Source organism: Alligator sinensis, unplaced genomic scaffold (genome assembly GCF_000455745.1).
Source record: "Alligator sinensis unplaced genomic scaffold, ASM45574v1 scaffold299_1, whole genome shotgun sequence".
Classification (NCBI taxonomy): Eukaryota; Metazoa; Chordata; order Crocodylia; family Alligatoridae; genus Alligator; species Alligator sinensis.
In genome coordinates, this window is record NW_005841981.1 from 2,354,195 (window position 1) to 2,372,300 (window position 18,106).

General features: G+C 39.2%; 1 protein-coding gene across 3 annotated transcripts in view; it reads left to right on the plus strand.

The window, feature by feature from the left end:
- RARB (retinoic acid receptor beta) overlaps positions 1-18,106 on the plus strand; it is a 563,324-nt gene that overhangs the window by 233,822 nt on the left and 311,396 nt on the right. For all 3 annotated transcript variants that reach the window (XM_006021194.3, XM_014518768.2, XM_025201021.1), the window contains one exon: positions 995-1,485. In XM_006021194.3, the coding sequence (XP_006021256.1) occupies positions 1,308-1,485 (178 nt within the window). In that variant the 5' untranslated portion in view covers positions 995-1,307. The remainder of the gene's footprint in view (positions 1-994; positions 1,486-18,106) is intronic.

Below are 18,106 nucleotides of genomic sequence, written 5' to 3' on the forward strand. Positions count from 1 at the left end.
GCACCCCATCAAGAAAACAAAAGCCTCTCTCATTAGTTCAAGCTCTTCTTAAACAACTTTTTCCAAGGAAGGAATGGAGGGACCTTACCAGCTGACCTGTTGATTAGCTTCAAAAAGCCCTAAGTGGGCACTGTCCCATCTGTCTTTATCCTGTCTGCCTTAGACAGACACCTCTCAGCATTAGCTAGCATACCACATGCTGGCTATGGTCGGTACTGTGGAAGAGGGGAGGAGGCTCCCTGCTTGAGAAAGGAGTGGTGGAGCAGGGGGAAGCCAGGCAGAGGAGCGGGGCCAGCTCTGTTTTGGAGCAGAGCCCTGCCCAGGGCTGCAAAGCATCTGGGATGCTGGGGGACTCTGGTTTAAGTGAAACCAGGAAGGGGTCTGGGACAGACATTGCATAAACCGGTTTGACCTAAATCAATTAAGTTTGATGCTACTTTCAACCAAGTTTATCTCAAACTGGTTTCAGCCATTTTCAGACTGGTTTTGTGCACTGAATGTCTGTTCTGTTACAGGTTTAAACCAGTTTCTGATCACTTTAAACTGGTTTATGTGTCATGTGAGTCCCTAGCCTAAGGGTAGAGAGTATTAGAAATAAACCGTTTCTGGAGCATTCTGTATACATTTGTTGGCAGTCCTAGGATTTAATTATAGTCTTTATGTTCACTGTTTTCAAATAGGGTAGGGTACCTTTTCCCAACTGGCCTTGGGTGAGAGGCCAAGGATTTAGTGGAGTCTAGCCAAACCACAGGAGTGTTCTTTCAGACCAGAACTGAAATGTGCCAGTGAAGCCACTTTTAAGAGCTTGTGGCCTAGCCACTCAATATGTATGTGTTTTGGAAATAAGTTTCAGGATTTCACTACCAAGAAATAATGAAGCTACTGTTATGGGAAACAAATACATCTCTCACTTTACAAAAGAAGCACAGAAAAGGTGGATTCTCACACATTTTTGCATCAATATGTCAATATATTGTGTTTTCTTTTCCTCTAGAATATATCAGCACACACCTGTAGAGTGAAGCTGGCCTTCTGGAAAGAAGTTCTATGAATTAGCAGCTAACCTGCAGAACAGGAAAAGAAGATTTTTCTCTTCTCAGTATGCACAACAAGAATGCACTGGGAAAATGAACAGTAGAAAGCAGCAGTGAAATAAAGGACAGCTATCTAATGAACTGTTGTCTTGCATTCACGCAGTCCAGCTCAAGCAGCATCTGCAAGCTTGACAAGTTATTTCATTCAGAAGTCTAGATACCCATTTGCTGGCCTTAAGTAATGCAACATATTTATATATTTTGAGAATTAACATGACAACCAGCAGCCGCACATGTCCAGTACCAACAGTGAATGGACATATGAATCACTATCCAACAGCCCCATATCCACTACTTTTTCCTCCAGTCATTGGTGGACTGTCACTTCCTTCCCTTCATGGACTTCAGAGTCACCCACCAACAAGTGGATGCAGCACTCCATCCCCTGCAAGTAAGTGCCCAGTTATCCAGTCTTCAAGGTGGTTTTTTTCTTTCTTTCTAGTTTTCTTTATTAATAAATTAGCACATTATTAATAAAATTATGGTAGGGATAATAACAGTTGTTCACTTGTGATGTCATATGTGCAGTGATAGCTATGAAATACTACCTTTATAGAAACCATTAGAGGCAGGGCTGCTGTTGAAATGTGAGGAAGTCTTGCATTGTCAGTTCTTAGTATCTGCGTTCATATCTTATCATGCCATCACAAGTAAATGCCTCCATGGGAATTATCAACAAACCACAAAAAAAAGTCAACTTCATTAACAACTGGCCACTACTCAATGCAGAGTTTTCTAATGGGTCTGCATAATTAATGGTGCTTTTATGTTTTGTTTTAAATAGCTGCTACTTCTCTGATGTCTGTCCTGCTAAGGTCCCACTTCTGTGGTTCCCTGTACATAAGCTTCTTACTAGGATTCCATGACTGCGGACGTGGGAGTAGGTATTTGAAGCTCACATGCAATGCACGCACATTTTATCTGATATTCCTGGAAAGGCTACAGGAGTTCGACACTGTAGAGTGTGCTGGCCAGGGTGATTTGTTTTTAGCATTTTTAAATGAGTATTTATTATCTGCTAGAACTTACTTTCCTATAATTTTGAGAGAGAGGCCAAGTTATGGTCTTAATAGCATGGGTGTTAATTCTGAGTGACACCATTTAAGGAACATGAATTGGTCAACATTTTTCATTGGTATAACACAGTATAGAGCTATGCCTCATGGGAAGAAAAGCAGTACACAGTAGTGTAGTGGGATTTTGCAAGTGTCATCTGCTTCCCAACTTAACATTTTGTTGTACAAAATTGTTCTTCTCCACAAAGGACATTCCCGTGAATGCTCCATAGGAAGAGGTGTTCTGATTACCAAAAGACTCCATAATTGCAAAGGGCTTATGCAGCAGTGATGTTGATTAGAGATACAGAAGAAAAGTTGTCTTGGCAGCTACTAAAATATGTGCTTGAGTGGAAAAACGTTGACAATTTGAATTTCAGACATGGAAAGAGAAGCATATCATGAAGGAAAGCAGCATTTCATAAACGCTGACCTTGTTTATGCTAGCACCAATTTCATATACATATACCCACAGTATACATAAATTCCAGGTCTCCCAGAAATAAATGAGATTTTTGTTGTCATTAGTATAGCCTGTGTGTAGGCTTATGTTTGACCACCTGTGAGAGTAAGTGTTTTTAAGTTGAGGCCTTTTATTGAACTTCATAATTTCTTTTATTGGGTATTAAAAAGAAATGCCTTGAAGTTGAAAAAATATATCTTAAATTTTTGGCTCTCCAGCCATTTAAAAACAACCTTGGTTTATTACCAGAAGGCTGCATTGAATTTTTACCCTCATAGTGCAAGTATGTTCTTCTGTCGCAGGAGCCAGACAGATTGGTAATTAACAGCAGCTTTCTGGAGACATCCAAAATGTATATTACTGAATTTGCAAAATTATTCTTTTCCACAAGTGTGCTGTAATTAAATTAATATCATATGGAAATCATATCAGTGGCAATTATGGGTGCTTGATTTCTTAAAAAGGTCAAGTCTAATGTGTATTGTAGACACTCAGAACAAGTAGCTGTTTTTGAACATTTGTGTGTCTGCCTCTGCTATCAGAGCTGGGTATCCTGGCTTTCAGGACAGTATTTTCAAAGGAGGATGTCTTAAATTAGAAACCTTTTATTTCTAAATATGCCTCATTTTAGGGCTGCTCTTAGTACCTCCTGCTCACTCTGATCATGAAAATCTGGGTATCTAACATTGTAGGGACTCATGAGGTCAAAATTTTATGATGTTTTTATTTCTAGAATAGAAATTCTTGAAAGGAGTCAGAATGACCATCTCATTACTTGTTCTTCTACTTCCCAAAACTACTAAGCAGTTTGGCATAGTCAGCTCACTAAAAACATGAAACTCCTGACTGGGCACTGGGGGAACACAGGTCTGGAAGGTGAAACTGCACGGGGAAACTTGCCCACCATCTGCCTGAAGCTCTGCACTACGTACGACTATTCTGATTGCTATTTCCCTTCCAGCCTCTTTCAGGAGCTCAAAATTCAACAGGAAATATTTCATGTAATAGGAATTCTGTAAAGAATAAAGATTTCTGGTCCCTGTAGCCCTTTTAAAAGAATGCAATTTATCAGCTTTTGTTCAAAGCTATCAACATTGCTACAGTTACGCTGAAAAACTTTGTATTGTTTTGCTGTATTATTTTGTTCTGCCTTGACTTCAGCATCTTTCTGTTATAGCAGGTACCTATAAATTCAGTCATCTGGTTTCTACAGTTGGGACTGATACAGAAATGAGAGAGGCCATATCACCAGCCTCTTTCTCCTATTAAAGAGACAAAATGCTTTTAGACAGATTAACTTTATGAGCATAAGTGGCCTCTAATAAGAGAACTGTGCTATAGTGATTTAATTTAATTGATGTTGATAATGGTGTTGACTCCTTGACCTCTGTGACCTGACTTCTGTTTTTATACTGAGATACACAGTGCAAAATACTTAATAATTAGAAGGTTGGTCACAATGCTAAAAAGGTCAGTAGAAGGAAAAATATTACCTTTACTCATAGGTGAACTATATATTAATGTTGAAGGAATAAAAGAGTTACCATGGGCAAGAAGATCATTATTTTTATAAGCCTGATTGATTTAGTCCAGGCAGCACAAAGCAGACATTTTCAGTAGTCACCGTTGGGATTAGTCAACAGTATTTGTGCTTATGCAGTATTTGTGAGGGGGGAACCATCAACCTTTCACTATTTAAATTAATAAAAATATTTGAGTTGGTTTCAGGACATTACTACAAAACTGATTTAGCAATGGCATTTCCTGCTCCAGTAAGCAGGGAACTGGGCTTCCTGCAGCTTTGAACCCATGAAAACCATATTGCATGGATATTACTCTTTCTGGATGAGAATTCAGGTTTGGTATCAAGTAAGAAGCCAAGTAAACAAGGAAGAAAATTACTCTGAGCTCTTCATCGTCTTTGATAATATTGAAGTCGTGCACCAGCCTTTCACAAGCAGTAAGACTATCTTTTGTAATTGCATCTTTGTTTTATTCTAAGTAAAAGCTCTAATAAAGCAACACTACCAATCAATCCTACAACACGGTACCTAAAACAAAATTGGTAAATAAGAATGGGGAAAGAGGATTACTTGTATAAATTGTGAAAATAAAAGCTTCTTAAAACCAGTTTAAACTGGTGGGCTTAGTGTAAAGGCACATTTTCAAGTCAGGTATTCTGGTGGTATGCTGTCTGTCACCGATCCTGTTCCACCATTGTCGTTTATCATTCATTGGAAAAGTGCTTCGTGTCAAAACAAAACCCAATCTCTTCAAAATATTTCCTTTCCCCCACAAGTCTGTGTTCCTCCTAAATGAGGCAGTCCACAAAGCAGCAAGCCGTTCGCAGGTATGTGATGGTCCACCTTTTACTTTCTGACTCATTGCTCCATCTTGAACCTCAGGCACTTAATCGTGAACTTGTATCTTCAGGATCCCAAGGAAGAAAGGCTGGTGAGGGAACATGACCCTGATATTAGAAGTGTGTCCTGGACTTCTGCATAAATTTACTAATGTACCTGGTCTGTATAGTAGCCAATTCTGATATGCCCCAAACCATCTGTATAAGAACAAAGTCAAATCTTTCTGATATATATAATCTAGGTTAACTAAGCACATCCATACTTTCCAGTGTTTGGAGTTTTACAAATGCAATCTTAAAGTAGCATGTCCTATCTATTCTATTCTGCATAGGTCCTTCAGACGCATGGAGATGCCTAGAAAATAAAATCATCCAAGAATCTGGAAGAGCAGGGAATAGAATTCACTCTGACATTCCTTTTTGACAGTGTTATGTGAATCCTAAATACTATATTTAGCAGTTGATACTGTGCGCCAAACTTTTAGAAATTCTTAGGCTTGGCAAATTGTTTCTAAAACTGTATGCTTGCTTAGGATTGACTTTGCATACATTGTTGCTGGATATTTACAACCTGAACTTTATCTCAGCGGTAGGTGTTCTTTTTTCTGGGAATGAATACTGACTGAAATGATTAAACTAGTACAGTAGAATGTAGTATTCCTCATATATTACAGCATGATATTTTTGCCAACCCCACCTCTTGTAAGAATTCATTTACTTTTCCAGTTCACTTGTTAATCATTATATTGACACAGAAAGTCTTCCCAAAAGCACTGTTTGGTAGATTGCATTAAATATGAATAGCAGATATTCATTACGATATGTTGCCCTTGAGAGAGCTCTAAACTACCCACACTGTTCGGGAACAGGCAATACACTAATTCTCTAGCTATTCAAATTATTTTGAAATAGTTCAAAGTCTCTCTGATAAAAACAAGACTACATCTCTGTTTCTCTTAATTACTTAGAAGGTCAAGGACTCCCAGATCCCACTTTACCTAGCAGTATTATGAAAGGGGAATGTTTCTATTGGAGGATGGAGCACAGTTAATACATGATGGATTTTTCTTTGCTTATACAATTCTTGGTGCAAGCATTGTCTTCATATTTTTTAGTGGACTGACAACACAAAGAACTTTTTCCACAACTGCACATTAATTTAATAATGAAATCTCTGTAGTGAATTAGAAAAAGAAAAACAGTGCGAGTTAAAACTTTAAAAAACTTCCTCTGTTTATGTTGTTCAGTAGTTACAGGTTTCATACCATTCTCTTTGTCCATTTGCCTTTCCTTCCATTAAATTGCAGTTAGTTTGAAAACTTTCCATGTATTTTGCCATTTGCACATCTCTTCAGTTACCAGCAGTCTTTAGACTTCTCTGGGTTGTGTGCATTCCTTTTTTTAAAAAACATAGGGCCACTGTTTGTAGTCAGAAGGGGAAGAGGAAAAAAATTCAATATTAAATCCTTAATGTATATGTCAGTGTAGTGTGATGCTGGCAACTTTGATGAAAGATTCTCAATCCCCCTAGGCTCTATGCCCTGACCATAGAAGACCTATTTCTTTTCATAGATTTCATAGACATTAGGTTGGAAGGGACCTCGGAAGATCATCGAGTCCAGCCCCCTGCCCAAAGGGCAGGAAGTCGGCTGGGCTCATAGGATCCCAGCAAGATGAGCATCCAATTTGCTCTTGAAGGTGTTCAATGTGGGCGCTTGAACCACCTCCGATGGCAGGCTGTTCCAGACCTTGGGGGCTCAGACAGTAAAGAAATTCTTCCTTATGTCCAGCCTGAAACGGTCTTGTAGTAGTTTATGACCGTTCGACCTAGTCGTTTTGGAAGTTTGTACCTTCAACCTTTCCCAAGTTTAGTTTTAGTCTACTAAAGCCTTCAGGATGTTGACTTCACAAAATTAAGCAGTATATGTTGCGTGATGGTTTTTTAACGAGCTGTTCAAAACGATGAACCATTTTAAATTCTGTGAGAAGTTTGGGGCCATTCCTACTGTAGTGTCATGTCCAAACATCTTTTTGCAAAATCATGACCTTTTCTTCCCCTTACTATTGTGACTTCTGTCATACCCACCCCACTTCTTACTAGTGCAAACCCTGGACATCGGACGGAAATAACCTAACTAGTCAACCCTTTTGCTAGCCTTAAGGAAATCATATCTAGGTTTGCAGGGACAGGGAGCTGCTTTCAAGTAAGAACCCATTTTTAGAGGTACCTAAATATGTTAAGAAGTGAATGACTGATCTGCTTCTGATGCTTCCTCATCCCAACTTCTCCATTTTCCATGGACTTTATTAAAGTCTGCAAAAGAGAGCTCAATATTTGTAGGGAATTCTTTGGGATTCAAAGAAACTAAGATCCCAGATAACTTGTTAAAGGGGAGCTAAGGTTAAAATATGTTTGAGTCCAGCTAACAACCTTCTACCTCCACAAGTAAAAGTAAAATCAGCAATTCCAAAGGTTAGAAAGCCTGGAAATGAGCAGCCAAGGGATCTACCTAGTCATCTGATGCAGAATATTTCTTTATCACTCACTCACTTATCTGTCACTGTGACAGATTTACAGCATCTTTCCAACCGTAAATATGCCACTTTGTTTTGTTCTTTAAAGGAAATACTTGGTTGGATAGCCAGAGTTGTAGAAGTTTTCTGACAATTATGTTCTGTTGTCAGAGTAGACTGTTTTTCTAAACCAAATCAAAATGATTGAGCCATGTATTGACATGAAGGGTGTTATCATGTGTGCTAATCCCATTTGAAAGTGAAAAGGTTGCCAGTTTGTATTTTTAGCTGTGTGTATAGCAGTATACATAAGAAGGGGGGTTTTGTGTAATAAATATGGAAAAGGTCCACTCAGGTTTTCTCCTGAGACAATGTAGATTGCCACTGTGAATTCTTTTTTGTGTGCGAAGAAATTTTGTGAAGCTGAAGTGTTGAAGGGGTCTTTGTTTTTTCATTTTTTGAGGTGGAAAGAACATTAGCCGAACTCCCTGGATACAGATGTTCCTTCTTTACTCTTTTTTTAATTATGTTTTTGACTTGGGAATTTGTGTTCATTACATTCTAAACAGCCTGTGACATTTAATCAGAAAGATTTATTTAAGATTAGGATATACCCCATTTTTATTAGGAGAGCTTTAACTTTTTCCTCAACTAGGGATTTCCTCTACCTTTTGCCTATTTAGGAAATATTGGGAATAATAATTTTGAGTTGTGTATGTTTTATTCTTAATTCTTTTCAGCGATATTAAAGGCAGCAGGTTTCTAATTTAAAATGATAAATTCTTACCAAATCTGTTGAGTCCTCAAAGAATAGGGAACTCTTTTTTTTTTTTTTTTTTTTTTGTCCCTGAGTCCTGTGTTCCCATTTCTTACTGCTCAGAATAGGCCTACATCAGTAATATTCATAACTGATTTACAGAAGTAATTCCTGTGTAATAGCTTGGGACTTCAGGATTTTATGATGTTGCCAGATGTGCTATCAAACAAAATTATCTGGTTCAAAAAACTTATGATAAATCTAGTCAAAGTAAATTCCCTAAGGCAAACTCTCACTCCTCTACAAAAAAGTATCTATATCTCAAAAAATTGTTAGGTTCTCTTTTACCACATGTTTGAAATCATTGATGTTAGTCATACAGAAAGTTAAGCTTGGGGAGAAAAAAATAAACAGTATGGCCTTGCCTTAATTAATAAAGTATTACTTTCCCTTCCCAATATTACATTGGTTCAGAGTAAATTTCAGAAATAGTGAAAGTTCATCCATAAGATAGCCTAATGTTTAATTTAGATATTATACTCTTAGTGTATTCTGTTGCTCCAAAACATTGTATAATATTCCAGAAGGTCAATTCTGTTCTGTCTTACTCTAAACGTCTCATTAAGGAATGTGACTAATATTTGCCGTACGTTGCTCGTTTGTTCTCTTGCTTTTTCCTGTGGGGAGGCACAATGGTGTGTGGTCGTTTGGTAATTTGTGGGGTTTACTTTTGTTTGTTTTATTTTCAATCTACATGTAGCTGTACATTTATTTTGGAGATGGCAAGGTCAAAGAAATGCACCTTGCACATGAGTGGAAGGTTTGTGATGATCCTTACTTTTTGGGAAGTGGATTTATTCCACACATTTGGGCATGGCTCTGAGAGAGCCCTATCTCCTGCATAGGCAAGCTTTGCCTTTGTTGCAGTTTTATTATGCCAAAGAAACAGAGTTGTTGACCATGGTCTTTATTCCAGATCTTTAGGTCTTTGTTTGTTTTGCAATCCTGGGTGTGGACCAGGGAACAAGATCCTTGAAAAATAAGAGTTGAGACTTTGAACTCGATTCAGTATTTATGAGAAAGCAATATAGAAATTAGAAGATATGTTTGATATATTTGCTGTGGTGTGTTTTTGAGGAGAGAGATACTGCAGAATTTTGAACTAAATGAAACTTTATGAGCCTAGCATATTAGTTATTCTTCAACAGAAATTTGGCTTATAGTTAATGCTTAAATGGGAGTCAGTGAGAGATGCATGCAAACAATACATGTATGTCCAAAGATACCATTTGTTTTTTGTTGTTGTTTTGCAAAGCAGTACAATAAGAGCATCCTCCCTCGCAATTTCCAGAATTTCAAATACATAATTGGACTTGAGACTTAATTTTAGCAAAGGTTTATATTTTCTTACTTCAAGAAGAAAGAAGAGCATCTCTCTTCAGGAGAATGAGAAATGACATTGGACATTTGTAAAAGCTTCTTCCTGCATACTGCCATAGTGAGGAGGTTATTCTGACATGAAATTCCCACTCTAAACACCCATGGAAACCATGGAGGCAGTGTATACACTGTAAACAGTTTTTCATATACATGTCATTGACTCAAGAGTCTTAAGTTGCTTTTTACAAAGTAAAGCCATGATTTTACATCTGCACACATGTGGGTTCTGAAAAGAATATACAGTTTATGCTGCAAATCTAACACTAAACTCTATCTTAAAAATTATTTTTACCTGATATGTATTTTGTCATGGACAGTAAAAGAGCATCTAAATTATGCAGTGTTTGTGAAGAAATGTTTTGAGCCATAACTTCTTTTCTAATTTAAAGATTTCTTATATTTTTCAATTTCATAATATAAAAAAATTGTTAGAATCATCATGGAATAGTTGTCTTCTAGATTTCATTTTATGGGTATAACCATTTTGATTTTGTTCACTTTAAGTAGCAGTTTACATGTATATGATTTTAACATCCATGTGCACAAATGCATGGGGACCTTTACAACATTTTTAGAAATATTCATTCTCAGGCAAGCTGATACTCCATGGCCACAGTGGAGTTTGGAGTATGCTTTTTTTATAGTAGATTAACAAATCCCTAAAAATCAAGTGATATAAAGGAAATGCTGACAAGCTTCATAAACGCAGCTGTACTAGTACAACTTTTTTTTATGATTGTTACAAAGGAAAGGCTATTATTTTTCTGTCTATACAGAGCACATATTTTAGAAAAGAGAATAAAAGCATTAGTAGCAGGTAGCCTGGTGTTGAGAGACCAGATCCTAAATACTCTCTCTCTGCTGCCTGCTTAACAATCTACTTACGTTGTGAGTGATGGCCACAAGCGTTATAATGGGCCTGTTGTGATATGAACCTCTTTGCAGTTATTGGAGGGGGGGGGCAGGAATTTAGCACGAGGACTTTTTCCTAGGTCCCAGGGTGTCCATATCACAGGGTGAAATACTAATATTAGTGGTGTATTTACTGCGCACAGGCCCCTGATCCCATGGATTTCAGTGGGTGGGCAACTAGTATGGGCTTCTGCTTATTTCAGCTGGGCCTTGTGTCAAAAGGAAAGGTATCCCTGCACAGAACAGTTTCACACATCAGGGACATCGTTTGTGGTTGAAAAAGATTCCATGAACATTTCATAAACATGTTTGTTCTCATTCCTCCTTATCGTCTTTCTGAGTACCATACAACGCTCCTTGAAATACAACAATCATATAGAGAAATGCATAGATATTTAGTCGTGTGTGCTGCAGCTAAGCACAAGGTAAAACAGTCTTTTAAAGAACCCACCTGCATACCCGCACTACTTAAAAGCTATCAATAACGATATTTGGTAGAAAAAAGAAGTATGCATTGCAAACAAATCTGTTTTTTTTTCTATATTGCTTTGGCATAGAGCTCCAAGACTGAGATTTCTGTTATTTGAGAAATTAAATCCTGTGTGAATCATTAAAAGTATAGAAATAGTGGTGTCATTACAGAATTAACTAGCTATAAACCCATGGGGTGACATATCAATTCATAAAGGGAATAGCAAACCATAATGCAGGGTACATCTGCTGCTCCCATTTATGTAGAATTGTAAGCCTATTGGTATCTGCAGACCACTTGAAATTGAACATCTGTTAGAAGCACTTGAAAAAAACAGCATGAGAAGCTGTACACCTTGCAGAACATTTTGCTGTGGTAACATCATTATCTAAGTGGTAGATTCTTAAAAAAATTAGTATAATTTCTTTTGAAGTCCTAGATCTTATTGGTATTGTGTGTTAAGTAGTTTCCACTAAGTACTTATTAAAAGAATGTAGATTTTTTCATCATGAGATGCCTGACAATGTTTTCAGTACTCTCTATTTATATTATAGCAGTGGCGAGACTGCTGTGTACTTCCAGAAATGCAGATAAAGATACAATCTCTGCTTCAAAGAGCTTACAGTAAAAAGAAAAAGACAGACGAAGGGGTGGGGAAAAAGGATGTAATATGTACGAATCAAATGATCGTGGTGATGAAAGCCCGTGTTTTAAAAAGTAGATTGTAGTTAGTCTTAAGAGGACCATATTTTTTAAAATAAGATGACCTCTGAATAGTGACACTTATTTTAAATAACAGCAAAATGCTGTAGCTAATATATTTCACAAAACCTGCAGTGCAGTCAGTGATCGATTTAAATATTGTAATTGAACTGCATCTTCATAACTCTAACTAAACCAGTCACTTTGACAGCAGTTTTCCCTCTAAGTGCATGGTTCAGCAGAGTTCAACTAATTGGCAATTTTCTTCTGTTTAACAAAACAGAAATATAGTTAAACCACAAAGAAAGAAGTTTTCACTGTGGATTAACTGGGGCATTTTTGCTAAGAAGTTTGATAGACATTTCGAATGCAGCAGTAGATTAATACCTCTGGAGACGTATCTTGGAGCAAGATTTGTCTGTGTTTATCACTTGCAGAAAGAACTGATGGCTAGGATGCAATTAGAAAGGGTGCTTGTCTTTTTAATATTTAGTTATCTAGATGAACACATTGCCATAGCTTTTATTTTTAAGAAAGATCATTCTATTTGTTTCTAGGGAATAATGTGAGGCACTTTAATAAATTCTTTAGTTAAGTAAATGAAAATGTGGTTTGTATTTTGAGGGTAAATCACAAAACAGAAATAGGGCTTTAACTGTGTTCCCTGACTGCATAGACATCAGAGTAGTCTACTGGAAGCTTCCCCAACTTGACATTCATTGCATGTATAAGCGATTAACTTCACGTAGTCACCTCAGGGAAGAACGAAGCAGAAGGATGTAACTGAGGAAAGAAGGCTAAAGGGAGTGAAGGAAGGTTGATAGTTTTCAAGAAGGCATTTCAGGACATGACAAGGCAAAAGTCTTACTAAGGCAGTTCACCAACAGTGCAAATACTTTAAAAGCGATTTAACAGGAGTCACTATATCTTAAAATTACATTGAAATCATTGTGCCTTACATAACATTTACATGTGACTTGATGGGTACCACCAGAAATGTTTTACCCTGGGTATACAATGTCTTTAGCATAAAACAGTTGAGCAGAGGGCAAGCATAATTTTTTCATCCAAACCTGTTTCAGTTCTGTAGCAATTTTCCAGAGCTGTAGATCACTGGAGGAAAGAAATTGGAAGGTAGCTGTGGTAAGAGTAAGTACTTGGCATTTGGAGTTGCTAGTTGCTTTGGTCCATGTTAGTGGATCATTGCTAATGTTTATCAAAGTTGTATTACAAGACAAGTTGGCTAAAGAATAATTTCTTGGAAAGTCATGTGAGATATCTGTTAGCAATTTACTGCAAGTTTGAAAGTTTTTGGATGTGGTCATTCAGAATAACACAAGGGCAATGCAGTGATAAAGAATATACCTCTTTACCAGCTGAATTTCTTGGGTGGGAAGAAGTCTTATATGAAAGTGAAATGGTAATTGATGAAAGTATCATCACGACCCTTTATAAATCCCCAGTGTGTGCACACCTTGAATACTGTGTCCAGTTCTGGTCCCCGCACCTGAAAAAGGATACAGAAGAACTAGAGAATGTACAGAGAAGGGCAGCAAGGATGATTAGTTGTATGGAGGGACTTCCATTTGAAGAGACACTAAAGAGGCTAGGCCTAAATCAGTTTAGAAAATTAAATGTTTGAGGAGAGACAGCGGGGCGGATTAACACAGGGGCTTGTGGGGTCTGGGCCTAGGGGCCTCTGCTAATCAGGGGACCCCTGGAGTGCCAGCGGCAGCATGGCCCAGGCAGGCATCCTGGCCGCAGGCATCTGGGGCAGGCAGCGTATGCGCCCTCCCCTCCAACTGGGCCAGGGCCAGAGGCTAGGGGGTGGGCACGGGGCTCCATGCAGGTGGCGGCGGCTTCCTGGGGCCATCTGTTGCCATGGGCGGCCCTGCTCCCGCTCCCTCCGTCTACCATCTGCGCGTGGCCACTGGCACCAGTGCTACTGGGACAGGACAGGATGGGATGTGGCAGGGCGGGGCAAGGCTGTCCCGCCAAGGTTGACAGAGGGGCAGGTAGGCAGCCAGGGACAATGCGGAGCCCAGGCCTCGGCCCTGGCCTGTCCTGCTGACTACAGCCTGGCTGTGTGACACCCACTGGGTAGAGAGGTTGGGCCAGGTTGGGGCCAGGGCCACCTTCATCTCAGCAATGCTTGCGCCCCCTGGCTTGCCTGGGACACGCCAAGGAGGCCAGGTGGCTCCAGCCACAGCCCCCTGGCGAGTGCAGAGAAAACTTGCCTTTGCCTGGTGGGGGCCTCCAATTTTCTGTTTGCCCAGGGCCCCGGTAAATCTTAATCCGCCACTGAGGGACATGATAAGGGTTTACAAAATACTAAGCAACGAAGACAAAGCAAATAGGGAGTTAATATTTACTATTTCTCTCGAGACAAGAGCTAGCGGTTACAAAATGAAACTAGTAGGTAGTAAGTTTAAAACTAAGAAAAGGACGTTCTTTCTCACACAGCGTGTGATTAAAGTATGGAACTCCCTGGCACCAGATGTTGTGGAAGCTGACGGTTTAGGCACGCCACAAGGGCTTCTCTGGAGATGTCTGGGCTTCTTTATCCCTCTGTGTGATTCTGTGCCTACTATCAGTGCCTCAGCTCCTATGTTTTTTTGGATCAATCTTCAAAGGAACTAATTGTCCCACAAGGTTCAACTTCTGTTCAAGTTTGCCATGTTCCTTTCTTTTGGGTGATGGCTCCTATTGTTCCAGCGCTTCATTTCCATAATATAGCATGATTGTTTTACATGTATCCTGAATGAAGAGCAGCAACCCTGCACAGCAGCTTCAATAAGGTTTCATCTAAGCCCTTATCCCAGTATAAAAATAACATGTAATGATCAGTCACTGGAGCAAGTGTTGGTACTGTTGATTGCTAGCCTTCCCTTAGAAAGATAAAAAAACAAAAACAAATCCCCGTTATTCAATAATGGAGAAGCTCTCTGGGTGGCAAAAAGTATTTGAGTGTCCTGTTACTTGACCTAAAAAACAAACAGAAATGTAAACAAATGGGAGATGGAAAACAAATTTAGTTCTTGAATTTCCCAGTTGTGAAATTGCATGAAGGATTATCTCGAAGGTCTGGGAGGTTTATTCCTAGATCAGACATTAGGCAGGAATCTTATTCAATCAAGAAGTACCTATTGTGATATTTGCTTCTAGAATATTTTATCCTTTCTGAATTGATTTCCCTTCATTTGTGCTGTCTGACTTGGTAAAGAATCCTTTGATAAAGAATATTTCCCCATTAAATCCTAGTACAAGTATTCCAGAATAAAAGGTATTCCAGTTAGCTTCAAGTACAACCGAGGGAGATATATCTGACTGAACCTATATATTGCTTCCAAACTGTTAAAAGGCATCCAAACCTCATTCTCTGCTGTCTTGCACCTAATATTGTCTGATACATCTATGCAAACAACGTGTAAAATGCTACTGTTATACTTTAGTAACTCTTTCCACGTTCTTTATATGGGTCTAAATAACAGCACATTTGGAAGAGAATGGTGAATTAGGCCCACTAGATGACTTTTTCTTAGAGAGCAGCTATTGGGAAGAGTGGGGATACTGCAGCCAAAGTCATTAATAGCCTTGCTAATTTTTCTGAGACTGAGGTTGACAGCTTCACCTCTGGCACACACGTTAGTTGTAGTGCCCCTTTAAGATCAGGAAATTAGAAGGTCAGTTCTTTATTATAAACTGTGAACTGAAAATCTCTGGAGTAGGAGAGAGGGCTAAAATCGATCCGTCCACTTACAGAAGAAACTCTGTGACTTAACAGGTGTATAGTGGTTGTAATATGCTACTTAGGATCTCTTCAGGCTGTGTTGCAAACAAAATATTATCCAAGTATAATAACATTGTGAACCCAAAGACCTTAACTGGTTTCATTATCAAGCGAATGCCTTAGGGGAAATGTGCAGATGGAAAGACATTGCTTTCAGCTGGTATAATACTCCTGTGTGAGAGAATTTATAACTAGAATGCAGTTGACCCTTATATGGGTGTTGTCACGGGTGTAGCCTGGATGTAGGAGGCTGGGGGCATGGTGCTACAGTAGTCACAAACTGGGAGTCCAGAACAAAGGCTGATAAGCTGGGAGTCCAAAGCCAAGGGTTCAAGGCAGAGGGAACAGGCAGGAAGAAGGCAGAGGCTGCCGTCTTGGAAAAGGTACAGTCAGAGAAAACAGGGAACAAAGGATTGTGGAATAGACCAAGAATTAGGAAGGACTGGAGTTAGATGCAAGCCCACCAACAGTTTAATGGGGCTAGCTGACAACACTGAGGCAGCCGGCAGCTAGTCCCATCCAGGCTATCAGGACCAGCTGGGGCCTGTTCCATCAACATCGACTCTTTAGAGAAGGTGCTTACTTGTCTTGGAGATATCTCTTCTGAGCATGTGTGAAATGTGATTATTCACAGGGTTGTGTAACTTGGCCAAATTCAGGTGGATATTCAAAGGGATGGCAGAAAGAACATCCCTGATGCAAAAGCTGTTCCTGGCAAATTTCAAGTCCCCATTCCAAAGTATGGGAACAGTTTGCAGGAATAACTGAAGGGAACTGGACTGGACTGATTTTTAGATCAGGTGCTGCACTAAAACTTTAAAAAAAATAAAGGACCTGGACACCTGGCAGGGAAGATTTCAGGCTGTGCATTTTAAAGTCGTGATCAACTGACTGCAGGGTCTTACGATGGGTAGTGTTAGGCAGCCACAGGACTTTGCTAGTCCTGCCCATACCTTCTCTTACATAGTGCTGAGGTGTAAATTTGCATTTCACAGGTGTGAAAAATTTGATGCTGAAGTACCTCTTAACATTAACATACTGTAAATTGTATCCTGTATTTAAACTGCAGCTACTTGTAGGTTGCAACTTCTGACTGTACCATTCTTTAAACCATGTATACCAGGAGATCAAATCCATCTAAGCACTGGGTGCTCTGAACTGCCAGTGAGCTGCCAACACTCAGCACCTGGCAGGATTATACACCAAATGAGCTATTGCTCTCATTATGTTTCATAGTAATACATCATCAGTGTGAAACATCATCCTAATGATACATTAGTGTAATACATCATCAGGAGAGTCCCACCAGTAATGTATTACTCAGGATATGAAGGAAGCATTTCATAATAATGTGCTACAGTTACAGAATAACAACAGGCAGGGAAGAACATAGAAAACAGCAATTTTGCAGATGTTTTTCAGTGGGTGCTTGGGTGTCTCCTACACCTACAGACTGCACTTACATTTCCAGTCCATCCTGATTTACACTGCTGTTTTAGAGGTAGTAGAATTGATTCTTTAATTTGATAGCTAGGAGCTTGAATAGATAGATGTAAGAACTGTCTACCAGGATGTCTGTTAAATCATTTTTGATGTTTGGAAGTTCTTTTAGAGTAAAACTCAGACCAAAACTTAAACTGCTTGGTACTTTTCTACTGGCATTGTAAAGCACCTCCAGTTTTCTGACAGGACTCCCTGTATGCACTAACATAAATAAATGAAAAATTAGGAGTTGTACCATGTTAAGTAAACCTCTGGTCCCTGTATCAAACTGTTGATTTTCTTTAATCTACAAGATCCTGTAATAAAATGATCACCCTTCCCACAGGAGAGGTCTAAAATGTTTGATTTACTTTTGTGTGCAGAAGAATCAGATTACTTTGCTTACACTTTTGAATAACAGCAATCGTTTTAATGAGGTGTTCCACATGGGATTATAGCAGTTCTGGGGATCAGGATATGGAGAAATAGGTTTGAAAAATGGTTTAGCAGTAGGCCAGTTCTCCTTCAGCACCAGACATGTACTAAAAGTATAGTGGGATTAGAGGGTATTGGTTGTAGCCATATTGGTCTAAGGACATATGCAGACAAGGTTTTTGGGTAAATGTGATATATTAGACGAACTAAATAGTTGGAAAAATTGTTCTTTGCAACCTTTTGGACATAAACACCTTTCTTCAGGCAGAGAGAGAGCCTGTTGGTGTTTGTGTGCTCTCTTGGGTAGAATATAAATGTAAACCAATATGCAAAATGCAGGTCTGTGAAAATACTAATGTGTGGCAGGGAAGAGCAGAGGGGATGGGGAGACGATAGGTGTGAGACAGGTGGGGGGGGGAGTGGAAGGGAGAATGGTGACCTGGTGAGAGAAAATGTAGACAGGTTACCTGGGATTATTGGATGGCAGATGCTCTCTAGTCTCTGCCTTTTCCACCCCCATCCCCTTACTGTTAGACGCTGCTGTATCCCAGAACACAGCACTTAGAATCTCAACCCTAGCCTGGATATGCAGAAGTGTTAGCACTGCTGATTGGCCAGGCAAGGGAAA